Source organism: Cavia porcellus, unplaced genomic scaffold (genome assembly GCF_034190915.1).
Source record: "Cavia porcellus strain 051 isolate PalLab524CR breed Dunkin Hartley unplaced genomic scaffold, mCavPor4.1 scaffold_3, whole genome shotgun sequence".
Lineage (NCBI taxonomy): Eukaryota > Metazoa > Chordata > Mammalia > Rodentia > Caviidae > Cavia > Cavia porcellus.
The window spans coordinates 101,940,086-101,960,054 of record NW_026947486.1 but is presented as its reverse complement, the minus strand read 5'-3'; the positions used below and the strand labels follow the sequence as shown (position 1 = coordinate 101,960,054).

The 19,969-nt window shown below is 37.7% G+C and overlaps 1 protein-coding gene across 1 annotated transcript; it reads left to right on the top strand.

The window, feature by feature from the left end:
- The first annotated feature begins 5,803 nt into the window (after positions 1-5,803).
- Positions 5,804-15,649, top strand: Mmgt1 (membrane magnesium transporter 1). Its single transcript, XM_003464716.5, has 4 exons — positions 5,804-6,142; positions 8,730-8,782; positions 11,154-11,257; positions 12,532-15,649. Exons 1-4 carry the CDS (start codon positions 6,064-6,066, stop codon positions 12,689-12,691), a joined length of 396 nt encoding a protein of 131 aa, XP_003464764.1. The 5' UTR covers positions 5,804-6,063; the 3' UTR covers positions 12,692-15,649.
- Positions 15,650-19,969: the final 4,320 nt, after the last annotated feature.

The following is a 19,969-nucleotide window of genomic DNA, read 5'->3' as shown; positions in this document are numbered from 1 at the left end:
CCTCAGTGGTCCCCCCAAACCCTCCCTTTAAAATACCCACACTTCTGCCAGGACATCACATGCTCTGAGGCTGTTTCAAGCGAAAGCAGTTCATTCATTTTGTCACAAACCCACCCTCCAGCATACAGGCTCAAAACACCCCTTGTATTGTGTGGTCTGAAGGAGGACCTGACACTTTGCTTCCTCCCCATGGTTTTCCCGAACTCATTACCCCTCCATCTTTGTGGAAACGCTGTCATCTTCTTGTTTTTCAACTTCTCATGACTTCCTGGTCACTCCCACACATTCACGAAATAGTTGGACATCTGGTTCAGTCTTCCTCCTTCTCTCTGGCCCCCTCACAGCTATGTCATCATCTTGAGTGACTTCCGAGCTCTGACAGAAAATTTACCTGGAATTCTAGCTTTGCTTCTTTTTCAGTGGAAATCGTAAAGCATTCTGGGAAAATCATACTCTTCCATCTACTTAAATATCCCATCAGTGCCCATCTGTCCCAACTTACCACCAGCTTCAGTGGAAGATGTATTTCTCCTCCATTCAAAAGCATGTTCTTCACCTTGTGCTCTGCATCCAATCACTTCTTTTCTCCCTCTGCCAGGATTTACTTCAACTATCATCCCTCTACCAGCTTCTTCCCCTGTTTCTGCTCTCCCTAGTGTCAGAATAGTGCTGTTAACAGCCCTTCCCTGTTATTACTGCAATTATTTACCCTCTCCTTGAGAAGTAAGCTTCTTTAAAAAGTTGTCTACCTTCTCTGCACTCAAAGATCAGATCACAGCCCAAGAAGCAAGTGCAGCCCGCCACCTGCTTTTGTATGGTCTAAAGCGAGGAACAGTTTTTACACCATTGAGGGCTGACAAAAAATATTTTGTGGCACAAAAAAAATCATGTGAAACTGAAATTTCAGTGTCCATCAGCAATGGTTTATTGGACACAGTCTTGTTCATTTGTTTATTTATTAATTTGGGCTGTTTTTCTCCTATAAGAGTAGAATGGAGTGGTTTCTGGCAAAGCCTGAAATATTTACTATATGACCTTTCTGGAAAAGTGTGCAGACCTCTGCATTACTTTATGTCAGCCATTCCTCTGCCCTTTGACGAGGACGTGCTTTCTGCAACACAAATCTGTCACATCACTGCTCCACATCCTGGGGGAGCTCTGACTACCTTCAGTGTTACCGCCTTAGCGGGGCACAAATGTTCCCCATCCCTGGCTCCAGACTGCCTCTTGATCTCTTTCTATCCCCAACATATTTTACTTCAGCCATTCTAAATTCATTGTAGCTCCCTGAATGCTTCACATGGTTTTAGACCACCCATATGGATTCCCACATGTTCCTTCTGTTTGAATAGGCCTTCAGCTCCTTTCTTGCCATACTAACTTCTATTTGTCTGACAAAACTCAGATCAAAGGTGAACAGACTTTCAAGAATGCCCTCAAGCTGAATTAGGGACTCCTCTTCCTAAGGGCTTCTAGAGTCCTCTGTAAATGTCTCTCTTCTAGACCTTCTGATATATTATTGTGTTGGACTCAGGAGGTTGTTATTCCAAACATCTCACAAGGACTTTGAGGGCACAATACTTATCATTTAGTTCTTTACTGGCACATTTGAGCAGAAATGATTGGCCAATGAAACATATCTTAGCCTTAATAATTTTCACAGTGCGCCAAGGAACATATCATGTTTGCAGATGGTATTAAATTCCCCTGGAGTACATACATTCAATTCAAGTATAAACTGAAAGAGAATCAGTATTCAGGTAAGAGTAAAGGGAATGTCTATATTCAAAGAGGACCAAGATTAGGTCACAGGTACAAGTTAGAAGCCAGTAAGAATGTTGAAATTTTCAAGAGTTTATTTCCTCAATAGACTGATCCAATAGGCTAAAAAAGCAGATAAAATATTCAGTGTCATTAGAAATGCTCTTTAAAATGAATGATCATGATAACTTCAAGCAATAGGATATTTTATGTAGATGTGATAATGCAACCTAAGAGATATTAGATCTGAACCAGTCCAGAGAAGAGAAATGAATCAAAGTAACAAGCAACTGATGTTTTAGGAAAGAGTAAAGGTATAAGGAATCTCTTCAGTTTGCAAAAAGAAAAAAATTCAATAACAACCATTTATTGAGTCTTCACTGAGTACTAACTATGTATCACACTATTCTAAACATTTTATATTTGTCTCTCTCAATTCTTACAACAACCTTCTGAAACAAGTGGTATTAATATCCTCAATTTACAGATGGGGAAACTGAGGCACTGTGAAGTTAAATAACTTCTCTAGATCCTCAGAGGTAGAAAAAGAAATACCAACCTTCAAACCCTATTTGACTCCAGAGCAAATGATTTTAACCACTGTGACATAAACCATCCAGCAAACAAACAAAATTTAAACAATATGAATCATGTAACCATAGACTTACTAAGATTCAAAACTCATGACATCACTTTAAAAGTTTAAGAGGAATACATTTTTTATGACTGAATTTTTTATGTGCACAATATCACTTTCACAAAGAAAAAATAAATAAAGAGGATGAGATTTCAACATTGAAAATACTAGTTTTCCCAGGACGTGGTTGACTTCCAGAATTTGTAACCCAGAAAGGATGGACTAAATATAAATAGCTTGAAGAAATTTTTAATACCTACAATAATTTATACCTCCTATAAACACCTATAATAGGATCATATCCCTAGGGAAAGTGAATTTCTGAACTAGGTAGTAAATGACAGAGTGTGGCAGATGTAGAAACTGCAAGAGAAACAGAGACATGAATGAGTAGTACATGAAGATATTCATCTAATTGGGTGGCATAGAACAAAGTAAATGAACTCAAAAGTAGTTTTGGGTCAGCTGTGCTTTCTATTCAACAGCTCTTCTGGAAAACCATTATGTCTTCACAAATAACCTCTCTGTAGGAAATGCTTTAGAAATCATGATCCCCACCCTCAATAATATCCATATTTTTTACCCTCAAATAATATAAAGAATGGAAGCTTCTTTGGAAAACTAAAGGATTTTTGGGATCACTTAGGAATATATATCTTTATATATTTGGGAGGTGGGACAGTCTCCCAATGTTGTTCAGATAGGCTTTGAACTCACTATATAGCCCAGGCTGGCCCCAAACTCACTTCAATCTTCCTGCCTCAGTCTCTGGAATGCTAGGATTACAGATATGCACCAACATGAGTGGCCTCACTTAAATACTTTTTCTCACAAGGTTTCACTTTTGTGCTGAGAGATCATGAAAAAGAATGCTGCCATGAACTGTACATTATACCTCAGGGATTAATTCCAAATTTCAGAACCATGCATGACTGGACTCAAGGTACTTAACTGAGTGATTCAGTCTTTCATAACTCTCATTATAAAATCCTTGGCTCCTCTTTAAGTTAGAATCTAAAGATCAGACAATTAAAATCCTGCTCCATAAACATAACTGAGTAAGAGGTAAATGAAAGTGGGAATTCATTTTTAGAGGGCAACAGAGAAAAAAAAAACTCAAGGCCCAGACATAAGTTACTTGAAGACTAGGATAATGCATTGGTGGTTTATACAAATAAATGCCAGATTCTTTACTGGCCTACTTTTCTGTAACTCCATATTTTTAAAAGAAAGGAACTGGATCACAATCCATTAAGAAAACTCTTAAATCATTTTCTGCTTCAGCTCAATTGATATTAGAACAGGTAATTTAACAGAGCACCTGAAAGTCTACTTTCAATTGAACATTATCCAATCCAAAGTAGTTAAAAATATATTTTCTATTCATACACAAGGGTACAGAAGGAAGCATTCCTGTGAACTACACAATGACTACATGTTGGTTATTCCTGATTATGAGGCTTTTAAATAAGACCACATTTCTAAGGAATACATTATAGCACATGGCATCAATTAAGTATTATGTAAAAATTTGGTTTATGACTGAAGAAATTGGAAAGGGATCAGAGAAAAAATAATGATCATATCTTAAGTTTGGAATCCAGGGCAAAAATTATTTAGGTAAAGTGGATACAGTATGCTGAATCTTGGATGTCTTCCTTTTTTCTAGTATTTTTTTTCAAGTCTAAAGACACTCGGGAACAATACATCAGAAGTCTACTGGGACTTTTTTTTTTTAACTCAACTCAAAATAATAGAGGAAGTCCCTGGAGAGATCCTCTCACAGATACATCCCTCCCACTTCTTTTCCATAGTTTGTTCATTCTTCATTCAGCAAACATTTTGAATGCCTGCAAAGTGATAACATTCTAGGGACAGAGAAATTGGTCCTCTTGAAACTTACATTTCAGCAGGAGAAGATAAACAGTAAAAAATAACACAATAAACATAATAAATTATATAGCAATTTAGAAGGTGATACAAAAATAGAGCAAGTTAAGGGGATCATAAATGTTACAAATTTCAAAGGAGTAGTAAAGATAGGCATTTTTGTGCAAGAAAAGGTGAGCAAACTAATGCAACTAAAAACGTATAATTCCCATAGGGTGAATGGTAATCACACTTTACAGTTACTTTTTTTTTTTTAATCGGTACCAGGGATCGGAACTCTAAACTTCCTGCTTGCAAGACAGGCGCTTATGCTGCTGAGCTAAATCCCCAGCCCCAACAGTTACCTTTTGATGTGCAGTTTACAGCGCTGAGCCACTGAACCAGGGGTGTACTGGAAAAGTTGTTGCCAGAATTTAAAAAAAAAAAAATATAAATTTCTGTGCTATCCCACTTCATGTCCACTTTGTGATTTCCCATTTTTCCCTACCTTGGACTCACCTCTCCTCCTTGTTTTGCTCTATAAAAACCCCTTTAAAAAGCAAGGGTCTTAGGCAACGCGCTCGGAGGCCCTTCTGTCTCTCTCTCAGACAGAAGCTTTCTTTCCCCAATAAATATATTCTGCCCTTTAAAAGAAAATATGTGCCACAGGACCACATACACGCGCGCACGCGCGCGCATACACACACACACACACACACACACACACACACACACGGGAATACATCTGAGGACTGATCAGAAATACAGATCAGGAGCTGAGCAGAGATAATGCAGATACAGATGAGGTGTGGATCTGGAATCATGTAATATCCGTAAGTTAATAGGTGAACTCGCCGACTTTGAGAGCAGAGTGAAAGAGGTCAAATGGAGTATCCCACTATTGAATGTCTACATTTTTGGCGATAAAGATCAAGAAGTACATTTCTATCCTGGAGGGAGCGCGCTGGGACAACGATGTCAGCATTTGTTTTGTTTTGTTTCTTTTTTTTCTCTTAATGTTCACTGCTTCTCTTCAAGATTAAACTGCCCCGAATAATCTTCAAAATTAAACTATCCTGCCGCGTATACTTCGTTTTCGCGCCCATCTTGCTCCGAGGCTTTTCGACGGTAAGGGGAAAGGAACTGACATTTACTGATTGGCCCCCATGTGCCCAAAGAATGTCAAAGCCCGGGCTGTCGTCCTAGAGACTCCACCAGCCTCTACTGGTTGACACCCTTGCCTTCCTTTCGCAGTGCCGAAACGCAGAGAGCAGAAGCACAGGAAAGACCTAAAGAAAACAACTGGCAGAACACGAAGGAAAACGAAACACAACCAAGTAACCAATAAAAAAAGACCGTCAGAGGTGGAAAGCGAGTAACCAGCGCATTTTACCACCACCTCCTGCTATCCCCCAACCCAGACTCGGCCGGCCACTCCGAAGCTCCACCCCTTCACCGAGGCCTGTGCTCATTGGCTGACACCCTCCTTCTTCATTTCCTCATTGGTCCTGCTTCCGCTCCCTTTTAGTCACTAGGCACAGTTCCGCCTTTCACAGAGAGGTTGTGCAGAGCAGCCTCAGAGGCCTTCGCGGACCTTTCTCGGTATAGCTTTCCCCTTCTTCCCGGCATTCCTGTTTCCGCTTTCTCTGTGCTCTCTGGGTTTTGCAACGCTAAGGTGCTTTGCGCCGGGGTCGAGTGACGTCATCATTGTGCGCCGCGCGGACACCAACCGTTGGAAGAAGGAACGATTCCGCCACTGTTCGCCTCTTTTGTTGGCCTTTTACTCCTTCCGAATCATGGCGCCATCGCTATGGAAGGGGCTAGTAGGCATCGGCCTCTTCGCCCTAGCACACGCCGCCTTTTCCGCTGCGCAGCGTAAGTGCCCGAGGGACGGGGACCTCTCTGTGGGACCTGGGGCTGTGTGTGGGCACAGCGCTAGGCACTGTCGGACTGAGGGTCTAGAGGAATGGTCGCTTGAGACCTCGCAGCTTCGAGTGGCTCCGAATAGCGGTTCAGGGTTTGCAGTTTGAGGGGTGTGGAGGACTTGAGATTGCTAGAAGGTAGGAAGGGGTGTCTGGGAAAGTGTTCAAAGCGCAGTCTGTCCAGGAATCCAGGATAAGGGATATTAAATCCAGCATAGAGCAGGTCAGGCAAAGCGTGAAATCGAGGACTTCGCTCACGGCCTCATGACAACTAGGTGGACAGTATTTTGGGTACTCCTGGGCTATCCAGGCAGTGACTGAGGTGTCAAGGGACCCATTGCCTCAAGGAGGCACAGTGATGGTGTATGAGAAAAGAGCACTAGACAGCGAATCTGAATGCGTGCTTTTTAAGAACTTACTTAAGCGTAGAATCCATGTGACCTTGGGCAAAAGATATGTACTACACTGTATTATAAAAGTCCAGTCTCCTGTAATTGACTGAAGTTGCACTGTGGGTAGGTGCTACGAGTACAGTGATTCACTAAGGGAGTTCATAGGCCAGTAAGAAAACAAATGGATTAGAAATAATCACAGTAAAGTGATAGCCACGTATTAAAGGTATGTAAGTGCCTGGTGTGGTGGTGCACGCCTGTCATCTGAGCCCTGGGAGGCTGAGGCTGGAGGATCTCTGCAAGTCCAAGGTCAGCCTGAGCAAAAAAAAAAAAAAAAAAAAAAAAAAACAAACTCGGTATATAAATGTGTAGTAATTTTTTGGGGAAGGAAGTTAGTGTTTAGGAAAGTACCCTAGAGCCTTGCTGCTCAATGTGTGTCCACAGCTCAGCATCATGGATGTAATTTGGGAGCTTGTTAGGTAGGTACTCAGGCCCCACCTCTGACCTACTGAATCAGTATTTGCGATTCAAAAGATCCCCAGGTGATTTTACACACATTAATTTGAGATACCCCGTCCTGGAAGAGACAAGATACACTGGAGAACTGTGTTATTTTCTGCAATAAGCTTCAGTAATAAAATTACATGACTATAGAGCTAGCAGGCCCTTAGAGATCACCAAACTCCAACCGCTTCATGTTACAGATGAAGAGATGCCTGCCTAAAGGTAGCATTAGTCAGGTTAGGCTTCATGAAAACAAGAAAGGTGGCTGGAGATGGAATGGACAGTAGGAGGTTAGTCCACATCTTATTTTTGGTATTGGCTTGATTTTTATTTTCTACCTTTCCTTATAATCTCTGTAAATTAAAATTTAAGAATATGTCTCTAAATGCAGTCTCTTATGAGTCAATATACATGCACTCAGAGGAATTTATTATTTTACATCTAAAGTACATTATATAAATGATTTCCTAGGTTTATCTATACTTAAGATTTTAGAATTTTATGTTCCAAGTGATGAGCATGCCTTGTGAATTTTTCACTACAAGGACTCTTTGTAATTCTCATATTGGCAACGGAGTAACACTTATCTTGGAGACTTGTGTCATGCCACTGTGGTAGCAGATTCACTGTGGCATTTTGGCATCATCTTTGCCATAAAGACCTTTCTTTTGACAGTACACTAATCCTGCACTGAACCATGTGAGTTTGTTGGTTTTCTGCACTGAGGATCAAACCCCCAGGGCCTTGTGTATGCCAAGCAAATACATCTCCAACTCTGAACCTCATTTAGTCCTCACATTATCTCCATTTTGCTGCTAGGAAAATTCAGGCAATGAAAAAGTACTGCATTTGAGACCAGGGATATAGCTTAGTGGCACAGTGCCTGCCTGGCAAACACAAGGTCCTGAGTTCGATTTCCATTGCCACCACCCCAAATACTGCATTTGTTGGGTGCTAGGGCACATTCCTATCTCCTGCATTTTAATACCAAAATTGAAGTATATATTACAATTACTGATGATATCTTGAGTGTGTTATAATGAATTGCAATAAGTTGAAGAGCTGATCCTATGGTCCAGGTTTTACCAGCTTTTAAATCCTGATCTTTTCCTTTATCCCTTCATGCCTTCTCAGGGTAAGGCTGCAACAGAATTATAATTAAGTAATAGTAGAGAAGAAATTGATGTCTTGGAATTCTTATTCTTACCACAGTATGTTTTCAAGAGAAGCATTTCTGTGTGGTACTGCCTTCATTTCACTTTGTGGCGGCTGCACTGTTCAGAATTAGGGGTTACTGTGGACTTATTTTTAAATAATTTTGATTTCTTTGACCACTTGGGAAAAGTTTTAGTTTCTAGTTTTATTGAGGTAATGAGAGAAAAACTGCTTAGTTATTGCTGCCTTGTAACTACCAGTTTATCACTCTTCCCTCACTTTATAAGGTGGCAAAGCAGGTCATGATGAGAATAAAATACTTGTAGTTTGTTAAGACTAGCACTGTGGAAGATAGAGGTTTTGAGGAATCTGGGATTAGCAGTACTTTGGGTAGCATCTAACTCAGCCACTTTGCTATATTGATTTGCTTGCATTTTAAGAAAGAAAAATAGGCTGCAGTTTCCTTAATGGTATGCTTCTGGTTTATAGATCGTTCTTATATGCGATTAACAGAAAAAGAAGATGAATCGCTGCCAATAGATGTAAGTTGATCTTTTATATTCCATTAAAATGTATTTTTAAAATTAGCCACTTTGCTTCTGATGAGTTTTTATTGGTTTTTATTCTCTTAACATTTTGCAAACATAGAATAATACCTGTCCCTACTTTTCATCATTCTGTAAAATCCAAAGATTTGGAAACCTTAAAAGATTTCTCTGTTTGGTTTCTAGAACGGTAATTAAAATAGTCTTTTTAGAAATTGCTTGGTCCACAATATGAAATGGCCCTTTTTTTTGGTACCAGGGATCGAACTCACAACCTTGCACTTGCCAAGCAGGCATTGTACCACTGAGCTAAAAAAAAAAGTTGATTATTTGGCTTTATTTTTTTAGAAGAGTTCCTAAAATTTAAAAAGAAGCTAAGCTAATATATTAATTTGGACACACAGAGGTGAGAAAACTAAAGAGAAACAAATTTTTATTAAAGTAAAATTATATTCCAACTTCACTTACAATTTTTATCTTTATTGGATTGGTATTTACAAAAGTAGGAAGCTTTGGGGTTTTTTGTTTGTTTGGTTTTTTTGTTGTTGAGACAGAGTCTTGCTTATGCAGTTCAGGCTGGCCTTGAGCTCACTTTGTAGCCTAGGCTGGTCTCAAAATTGCCATGATCCTGCCTCAGCCTCCCAGGTACTAGGATTATAGATTTGTGTCACCACACCCGACTACAAAATTCTTTGTAATAGATTCAAACGATAAATGTAAAAATTAAAACTTACCACACAAAATTAAAGCAACAAAAAACTGATCCCATTCCTTGGTAATTTCATTTCTGATCCTAATAGTTTAAAGTATATCCCTAATTCATAAACATTATCCTTTATGTATATGTAGCTTTACCTAATCAAAACATTTAATTTTTCTTTAAAAAGTTATATGCATGTGAATATATGTATAGTTCTACAGATAGTTTTTTATTACATAATTTATCTTGAACAACTCATAGATTTACCACATTCTTGTTAACGTTACTTTACGTGGAAAAAAGTCTCCTTGGTACACAGAAGGTTGGAGTGCAAACCGATACTATAATATTAGGTTTTAACATTAATATTAGGTTTTAATTTAGAATAATAGCTTGTGGCTAATTTTTACTTTAGTTTTATACCATTGAGGATATGAGATATAATCTCAGTCTGTCACCTTTGCCTTATTGTGGGTACACACCCTTGTTTATGTTTATGTGAAATACTTTTCTTCTGATTAAAACTGGAAAACTTTAAAAATTCAGAAAATCACAATCAAGGAAATATGTTTATAATTCTCTGTTGGTTAATTACAAACATTTGACATTGTTTGTACAACCTCTTTGAAAAGTAGTTGAGTATTAACCAGTGAACATGCATACTGAATCCTGTGTTTCTGTGCCTGGGCATCAAGAGACTTGCAAGAATGTTCATGTAGCCATTGTAAAAATAATAGAAAATAATCTGAGTGCCTGTCACAACACTGGAATTGATAAACTGTATGAAATGCTACAAAAATGAATGGACTCCAACTGCATACTACCGCAGGCATTAATCTTAAAAAAATATAATGTGGAAGGAGAACAGCTAGACACTAAAAGTATACTCGAGTCCATTTAGATGAAGTTCAAAATAAGCAAAAATAAAGTTTGTTTCAGAGATACATTCTTTCTTGTAAAAATTATCAGGAAAGAAAGGAACTGATTAATATCAATCAGAATTGATGTTTTTTTCCAATACTGGGGATTGAACCCAGGACCCCACACTGAACTACTTCCCCAGTTTGTATTTGGAGATAGGATCTTGCTAAGTTGCCCAGATTGGGCTCAAATGTGCAATGTTCCTGCCTTAGCTTCCCAGAGTGCTGAGATTACAGGTGTGCGTTACCATGCCCATCAAGAAAATTAGTTAACTTTGAGAGGGAAAGTAAAGCAAATAATCAGAGAGAGACATATTGGGACTTGAAAAGTACTGAGAACAGTCTATTTCCTAAATAGGTGGTATCTTTTTGTTACTTCTCTTTATATAATACCTTTGTGCATCTTGTATTCCATGATATTGAACAATAATTTAAAATTTCTTAGTTGCTGTTGGAAGCAAGTAATATTTGATAATTAAGTGGTTCAGTACCATTCAGTGATTCTATTTATTTGAATATGTTGTTATATTCATTTTTTGAAGCAGTGGAAGTATTTTTGTAGCCAAGTCACAGAATTTACAGAAGATATTACTGTGTCTGAGTACAAATCATTTCAAGTGAGAATTGACCCATTGAAGAGCAGCACTGAGCGGACTGCCCCTTAGAAGCCACATCGAAGGGGTGCGATTGTGAATGTCTTATATGATATCTGTGTGCTATTTAGTAATCTCAGTGTGTACCCTCACAGATAGTTCTTCAGACACTTCTGGCCTTTGCAGTTACCTGTTATGGTATAGTCCATATTGCAGGGGAGTTTAAAGACATGGATGCCACTTCAGAACTGAAGAATAAGTAAGTCTTTCCTTTTTCAGAGGCATTTAATTTCATAGGGATTTGTTTTATTTCTGTAATCTACAGTATATATATTCTGGTACATAAATTTGGTTTGTTTTTACATTTTGATCATTCAGTTTATATGAGTAATGAGGTAAAATATTGAGGCAGTGTTTGATATGATAGGAAAAATACAAATTGAATGTCTGATTATTGATAATAGAATAAGGTAGTAGTTTGTGGTATTTACTAGTTGCTTAAAATAATTGTTTGGTTGGATAGATGAAAATAGATGAGGCTAATTCCTCCGAAATTGTGACCAAGCTCGCTCCCTCCTTCCACTTTCCCTCCATCCTCCCTCTTTTTCTTCCCTTTCTCTTTCATCCTTTCATACCAACTTCGTCTATGGAAGAATAAGGCAGTTTCTGTTTTCTCTCTTACGTGAAACTGATTTTTGGTATAAATTTTGTCAAGTCCTGTGTATTTTCTTAGGCGTGGTCAGAACCAGTAAACATTTGTGTGATAGAGAAAGCTCATCCCGACCTTCACTTACTTTAATCACCCATTGCACCTTTTGCTTTGTATGACAGTGTGCTTGCATGTTTAGGGGAGCTGATTTTGGGGTTTGAAATTTTATAAAAGGAGTTCTCCCATTCTATCTGGGAAAGTAATATATAAAAGTGGAACACTAAAGCCATCTACCAAGTATTTGTTAACTTATTTCAGAATGTATCACTCTCACTGGGAAAGAAGAAAGGCTAGCCTGCTATCACTATTGTTCTTACAAATAGTCCACCAGGAATCACAGGCAAGGTGCCAGGAAGGAAAGGAGTAAAATAGAGCAGCATTAGGTAGGCTGTAGCAAAATGTGACATTTGGACCAACAGGATGTACAGAGAGCCAAAAGGAATTTTTTATTGTACTTGAAAGATTTTTAGAAAACAGATCTGTGAAGTAGTTATGTGACTTGAATAGTGAGATTCTAATGGGAATCATCAAAGTACAGTCTGTGTACTGGTTTTAAAAGACTGTGGCATTAGCTTACTGTTTGTTAGCATTGTGCTGCATAACAAACATTTGAGAAGTTTAGACTCGCTTTCCAGGTTCAGAATTTTTCTTGTATAGTAAAAAAAGAGATACAATATGATTCTCATTTATAGTCTCATTTTATGAACTTTCGACTCATTTAAAAATATAATATAGCAAATTCATAATTCATTAGAAGCCTGCATATTTCCACATAGGCTCTGTTAAGATTTATCTAAAATCAATGCTTTTTTTTTCCTTTTAAGGACATTTGACACCTTAAGGAATCATCCGTCCTTTTATGTATTTAATCATCGTGGTCGTGTACTGTTCCGGCCTTCAGATACAACAAATTCTTCAAACCAAGATGCATTGTCTTCTAACACATCACTGAAGTTACGAAAGCTCGATTCACTGCGCCGTTAAGATTTTTACAAATTGTAGTATCAGGGCAGGACAGGACACAGAGCTGAATGTTGGAGTTTGGGGTGTTAAATAGTCCCCCCAGTCAGTATTTATATTGACCTTTCAAACTTAATTTAAAAAATCTATGCCTCTGTTTGTATACTGTTAATAGAATTGTTAATGGAGCATACATTATCTGTGAAACGTCTTTGATCTTTCATAAAGGAAAGTTTTTTCATTCGAAACAAATTTGTGTCTTTTATAAGAGTCACTGTTTTGAACACATGAAAAGTGATGGTTTTTGCGAATATTTATTTTCTTAGATTTCTTTTGCACTACAGGTTTTAGGACTCTTTTTTGAAGATACCATGTGACTTGCATTGGCAGCCTGGATGACAGTAAAGTGGTCTTCAGTTCTTATCAAATTCTGAAATGGTGACTTCTCACTTTTTCTTCTGTTCCCTGACAAGTGGTTCTGCTTTCACAGGTATTTGCCAGTTTTTAATTTATCCATGACTTCTCACCCCCACTCCCAACTTTCTAACATCAGCTGTCTTGTTTGAGCACTTCTTTGAGGTCATGTGCAGTGAGCAGTTTTTGTGTCAGAAATTCTGTCATAGCAAGTATATTTAACAAGCTTAGCTTGCTGTAAAGCTCCTTGTGTTCTCTTCAGTTAGTGATAAAGAATTTCCCTGATTACATAATGTTAAGAATATTGGAAAATGACTAAAAAGTCATTTACAATTTTATTATTCTGCCTATCTAGAAGAATAGTAGTCAGTGAGAAAAAGCGATTAAGCCAGTTTTAACTTATTCAAAGTCTATGTTAGTCTATTTAAATACTAAGCTAGTAACTTAGTGAAAAATAAAAGAAACTTCTCATTAATGTAAAGGCAGATGTAAAAGAATGGGGCCAAATATGTTCTAAATATTTGGAACTAATATATTCAATTTGTTTAGAGAATTAAGGTCATTTAAAGAATTTTTGTGTAGCTCCTGACTGAACAGCCTCACCATTTTCCATCTTCCCAGTACGGTGCTGAAAGTGAAGATGAAGATTCAAAGTTGAACTTATTCAGAAACAGTAATTTTACTCTTAGAGAAGTTTGGCTAACTCTTTGAGGAAAAAAATACCCTGCAGGGAGCGCAACATTATTTTTTTTTTTAGAAACCATTGCTGTTGATCCAGGGATATAGCTCAGTAGCACCACATCTGCCTGGCAAGTACAAGGTCCTGAGTTCAATTCCTGGTATCAGAAAAAAAGAAAAGAAAACATTGCTCTTGTTGAATTGTGCAGGTATAAAAACATGACCTTTATTGAACTGTATAGGTGTAAAGGGAATAACTGTATGCAGATTTGAAAGGAAATATGCTTTGGGCAAGAGCCATACGCTGCCCTTATACTTGATGGATTGTTTTCATTGGGAATGAGTCTCAGCTCTTCTGTCCTGCCTGATAATGCACAGCCCCAACAGACAAGATTATTTTGTATGGATTTTTATTGTTTTCGTTTACCAGCCCAGTCTGTGGAACACTGACTCTGCTCTCTAATGAGAACAAAGTTAGATGCTGTTGGTAACTGAAAATAATTTAGAAAGTTGTTAAAAATGTGAAATCAGGGATTAGAGTGGTAATAATGAAGTCAAAATGCTGTGTGAAAACCAGCCTCATATCAGGCTCATCTATTGTTTCCTCAGGTACGACTTGACTTTGGAAGAGCCTCTTGTTTTCTTCTCTTTTGGGGCTGTCTTCCTTTCCTAATGTGTTTTTGTAGCACTGTTACTGAGATATAATTCACATGGCTTATAATACACCTATTTAATGAGTACAGTTAAGTGATTTTTTAATATATCCACAAAGTTGTGCAACCATGACTGCAGTCAGATTTAGGGTATTATATTACCCCAAAAGGATCTCTGAATCCTGTAGCAGTCGCCGCTTCTTTTCTTCCACTACCCACCCCAGCCCTGGCTGAGCACTTCTCTCTCTGTAGCTATGCCTATTCTGATCATTTAATGTAAGTGAATTCATATCTAGTCTTTTGTGACTGACTACCCGAGTACAGTTTTCTGTGTGCTGTGAAAAGCTCTCATCTTGAGAACTTATTACAGTGAAAGGAAGTGGTTGGTAAATCAGCAGATTTAAGGGGGGAAGGCCAGATACCTAATAGATTTCTCAGTTAATCTTATGCTGAGTAGTTTTTCCTCATAGCCAAGCACTCATGATAGACTACTGCTTAGAATATTTTGGATAATTTCTAGAACAGGTGTTGAAATCTCTCTGTTTCTGCCCAGTCAGGAAAATACTGCTAACAATGATGCCAAATAATTTGGCAAAACATTGACGCAGTTGTCAGGTTTGTGTAACTTTGCTAGGAGCTTATATACCTCAGGCCAGGTGCACGCCCCAGATTTCTTAAATTTACACCAGTGACCGTTGTGTGTTTTAAGTATGTACCATATAACTGAAGGTGATTTGACTGGGTCATAGAAGTGCTAAATGTGTTAAGTATGAAGTTTTACTTACAGTACTATGAAACAGTCCATTACTGTCTGGGGTAATTTAAAAAATATAGGGATAATGAACTCATTGAGTCTGATTTCAGTAACAATTCAGAAGTATGAAAAGTGTGCACCAATAAAAATTCTCCAGAGTGTAGAAAGACTCCTTAAAAATCAGGGAACCAGCCAAATACTATGGGCCAGTGGCCCAGCAGCAGAAAATGCAGACCAGTGAATTGGAGACACGCTCTGTAACTCCCTACTAGTTAATTGTTTCCTAAGCGTTGCGACTTATTTTTGAGTGGCATGACAGCATCTTCTTGGTTGTATGTGGCCTGTTTCCATGATGTATTGAGTAGTGTTGTTTGTTGTGAACATCGATGCCTGTAACACCAAGCTACACGCATTTCTTTGGATATGTTTCCTCTCTTTAAGTGATCTTGCCCTGTCTAATAAATAAATGATTGTCTCACCCTGTTTTTGGTAGTGTTTTCTTTGTTTCTTTTTTCTTTTTATCTCATTTCTTCTGCATCTCTGTCCCCAGAAAAATGAAAGAGCTAATTTTATGACTGTATTTTTTCCAGTGTGTTGGTGTTTTCCTAAATTCAATGGATACTTTAACTGTACATGTAAAGTCTTGTTGTAATTTTATGTTTTTGTGGCCCAAATAGAATATTAATTTCATATTTATGTTTATAAATCATCAAATGCCCTTCGAGGCATGAGAGTTGGTCTTTATTTTTCTGGACTGGAAATTGAACCTAGGTCTTTTTGATTTTTTGGAGACAGACTCTCACAGTGTAGCACAGGATGGCCTCAAACTCACCAAAATCCTCCTGCCTCAGCTTCCCGAGTGTTGAGATTATAGGTGTGTGTGCCAGCATGCCTGGTGTTTGTCTCTTGCAATGAGCTACATCCCCAGCACTTTTAAATTTTTTTTTAAAGTTTGAGGACAGATCTTGAACTTTCAGCCTTCTTGCCTTGGCCACCCAGAGTGCTGGGATTTTTAGGAGTGTACCATCACACCCAGCCAAGTGTGGGTCCTGGAGCAGCAGCGCCTATTAGACTCAAAGCGCCTGTTAATAAAATGCCTGTTAAGGCATTGAGGACATATCTAAAGCTTAATGAAAATTCAAAGCGAAATTCTAGCTTGTAAAGCCGGGCACTTAGGCACTTACCTACAGTATTTTGACAACACTGTCAGTATTCAAATTTACCTAATATCTCAAAATAACCTAATCAAGTGTTCTATAAAAACAAGGGGAAAGTAGATATATGCATGTGACAAAAGGATCATATTGTACAGAAAAATGTAAAATTAAAACTTTTGCCCCCATGCCTCCTACCCAAAGTCTTAACTTCCAAAGGTAACCACCTACAAGTGTTTTGTATTTTTGTTTGTCGGAAAATAATGTATGCATTTTTTGTTACTAGGGATTGAACCAAGGGCCTTGGCACTGAGCTACATCCCCCTTTATTTTAAAATTTTGAGACAGGGTCTCTAAGTTGTCTAGGCTAGACTCAAACTTGTGTTCTCCTGTCTCAGCCTCCCAGATTGCTGGTAGTACAGGCATGTGCCACTAAATCTGGCAGCAAATAATGCACTTTAAAAATTTCTTACAATAGTGGAAACAGACCATATATACTCTTGTGTACCTTGCTCTTTTTTTTTGCTACTTGTGTTTTATATGATCATTCTGTATCATTATATTCAGAAATTTTTTAAATCAGATTTTATTGGTACATTTTAGATATACATGATCACATTCATCAGAGAGAATTTGTACCTGTACATAACTTGTTTTTCCCCATTCCCCTACCCTCCCTCCAACTCCTCCCCACTTACAAAAAAGCTTTGTTTCCCTGTGTTTTCCTTCTTTTTTCATTGTTTTTACTATTCCCTTCACTCCTTTCTCCCTCCCCTCTGCCTTGTTCCCCTCCCCATCTGACCATTTTCTTCCTAAGAAATATTCTTTTTAATGACTATGGTATTCCAGTTTGTTATAAATGTTTAAATATTGATGAGTTTTTTTGGTTGTTCCCAATATTTTATTCTTATAAGTCATATTGCAATGAACATACTTGTATATTTAATGAGATTATTTCTATAATATTATTTCCTACAGTGAATTGCTGGATCAAAAGTTATTTTTCACCTTCAGTTGTGTAGCTGCCACAGAATTTGCCCCCCAGAAAATTTTGCCCTGTGTACTCCCACATCTAATGTGATTATTTACCAGACTCTTGCCAATGCTGGTTGCTAAATTTTTAAGTTTGATCACTTGAAAATGAATAAATGGTTTCTTTCATTTTAATGAAAGTCTAATGCTTTTTAATGGAAATGGAACTTTTTATGTTAATTGTTTACTGATATTTTCTGTGAACTGTATGATCATGTTCTGTTTTATAGTAAATGATTTTTAATGTGACCTTTTTGAAAGCTAAGAAAATCAGTCTACTGTCATTTTATAATATTTTCCTCAGTTTCCTATATTTATGTAGTTAAATTTATTAGTCTTGAGGGCTTCTAAGATTTTTACCTTGCTGAGAATAGGCCATTACATTTCAGAATAAATTAAGCATATTTTCCCAATATTTCCACGGTTATTTTTTAACCTTTAAATCTTTATTTGAAATATATATGGTGGGAATTAAGGATGGGATTCAGTGGTTTTTTTCCCCTAAGGAAGTCTCTGGTTATTGCAATCCCATTTGTTGATTTTCCACATTGATTGAAAAAGCCATTTCCACTTCTATATTGAATTTCCAGACATATTTATATCTGTTTTCAGACTTTGCAGTCGGATGCCAAATATGTTACTCTTAATTATGTTTAATTTTTTTGGTACCAGGAATCCACCTCATGACCTCACACTTGCCAGGCAGGTGCTTGTGTCGCTGATATAAACCCCTGGCTATGAATTATTTTTAGATGTTACATACTTCCTTATTTGGTATTGCTACTCCATTATTTCCAGATCAGTTTGCATGATCATTTTGTTCGACTCTAAAATCAGATTGATATTTTTCCTGAAATTTTATTTTGAAAATCTTCAAACCTACAGAAATGTGAGCAAATAGCATGATATGTTGGGGCTTTAGCTCAGTGGTGTAAGCCCTGCCTGGCAAACGTGAGGTTGTGAGTTCAATCCCTGGTACCAAAAAGAAAAAAAAAAAAGAATAGTATGGATAAATGTTTCATTTAGATTCATCTTTCAGAGTCACCATTCTTTACATTTTTCTAGTTGCCTTTTCTTTCTCCAAATATGCTTTTTCCTCTCTTTAGACTTTGAGATAAATTACAGAATGTATCGAAATGCTTCATGGCATCCTTAGACATGTCAGCATGCCTCTTCTGTAAGAGTGAAGGAGACAGTCTCCCATTTGGCCATACAGTATTCTCCAATTAAAATCGATGCACCATTGCATATTACTTCGTATTCAGAGTTCTCCATGTGTCCCCAGGATACCTTTTATAATTGCCTACCTATGGTTCATAAATCACATTGATCAATGTGTCTCTATTGAAAAGTCCCTCTCTTCTGTTTTAAGTGCCATTTTTCTAAATAAATGTTTTTGTTAGAACTGTTTAGACTTACCAGTAGACTTAGGAAGACAATACAGAGCATTCCCAAGGACCCAGGCTGTTTCCTATATTGTTAGCTTCTTAGCATAAGACATTTGATATAATCAATGAGCTGTGTTAATACTTTATTAATAATTAAAATTCATACTTTATTTGGATTTCCTTGGATTATACCTAATGTCAAGTTCATAGTCCAGGGTCTCGTGGGCAGTGCCACATGATCACATGTCTTGGCTTCTCTTGGCTGTGACATTTTCTTAGATTGCTTTTTATTTTAAATTATTTTATTTTACTTTTGCTTTGGAGGGTGAACCCACGGCCTTCACATTGAGCTACATTCCCAACCCTTAAAAGGTTTTTCTTTTTAATTTTGAGACAGGGTTTCCCTAAATTCTCTGAGCTAGGCTTGAATACATGATCCTCCTGTCTCAGTCTATCAGGCTTCTGGGGACTACGGGCATGCAGCATGATACCTGGCTGATTTTTTTCTTTTCTTTTCTTCTTTTATTTGAGATACGGTCTAGCTATACAGTTCAGGCTGGTCTTGAGCTCACTTTGTAGCTCAGGCTGGTCTTGAGCTTGCAACTTCCTTCCTCAGCCTCCCGAGTGCTGGGATTACAGACGTGTGCCACCATGTTTGGCTCTGGCTAATTTTTCTTGTTCTTGATCTCAACAGAATTAAGGAGTACTGTTTAAGTATTTTGAATGCACTTCTCCTGGGATTTTTCTAATATTTTCCCCATTATTGAACTAGAATTGTGTGTTTTGGGGAGAAAATGCTAAGGTAAACTGTCATTCTCATTACCTATCAAGGGCACATACGAGATAAGGTGGAAATATATAATGTATATCTAAATAAAAAAATAAATTATTTTAGTGAAAGACACATTGCCACCCATCTCCCTTGAAATACTCTCCATCACTTCAAACACATTTCTCGCATCCTGGCCCTTTCTGAAACAGTTCTGGAAGTCCTCTTGTGTGTCTTAACAAGGTGTAATAAAAGTAGTGATTGCTGCTACTGGATCTCATCCAAAAGAAAAGTAGTCTCCTAAAAATGCTAGGGCATGTTCTCATTTACCAGGTCTGGCACCACGTGACTTTTGGCTGTTCCACAAAATAAGCACCAAACCGAAACATTTTGAATTGATTCAGGATATCAAGGCAGTCAAGACAGCACAACTAAAGACATTTATGACAGAGAACTTCAG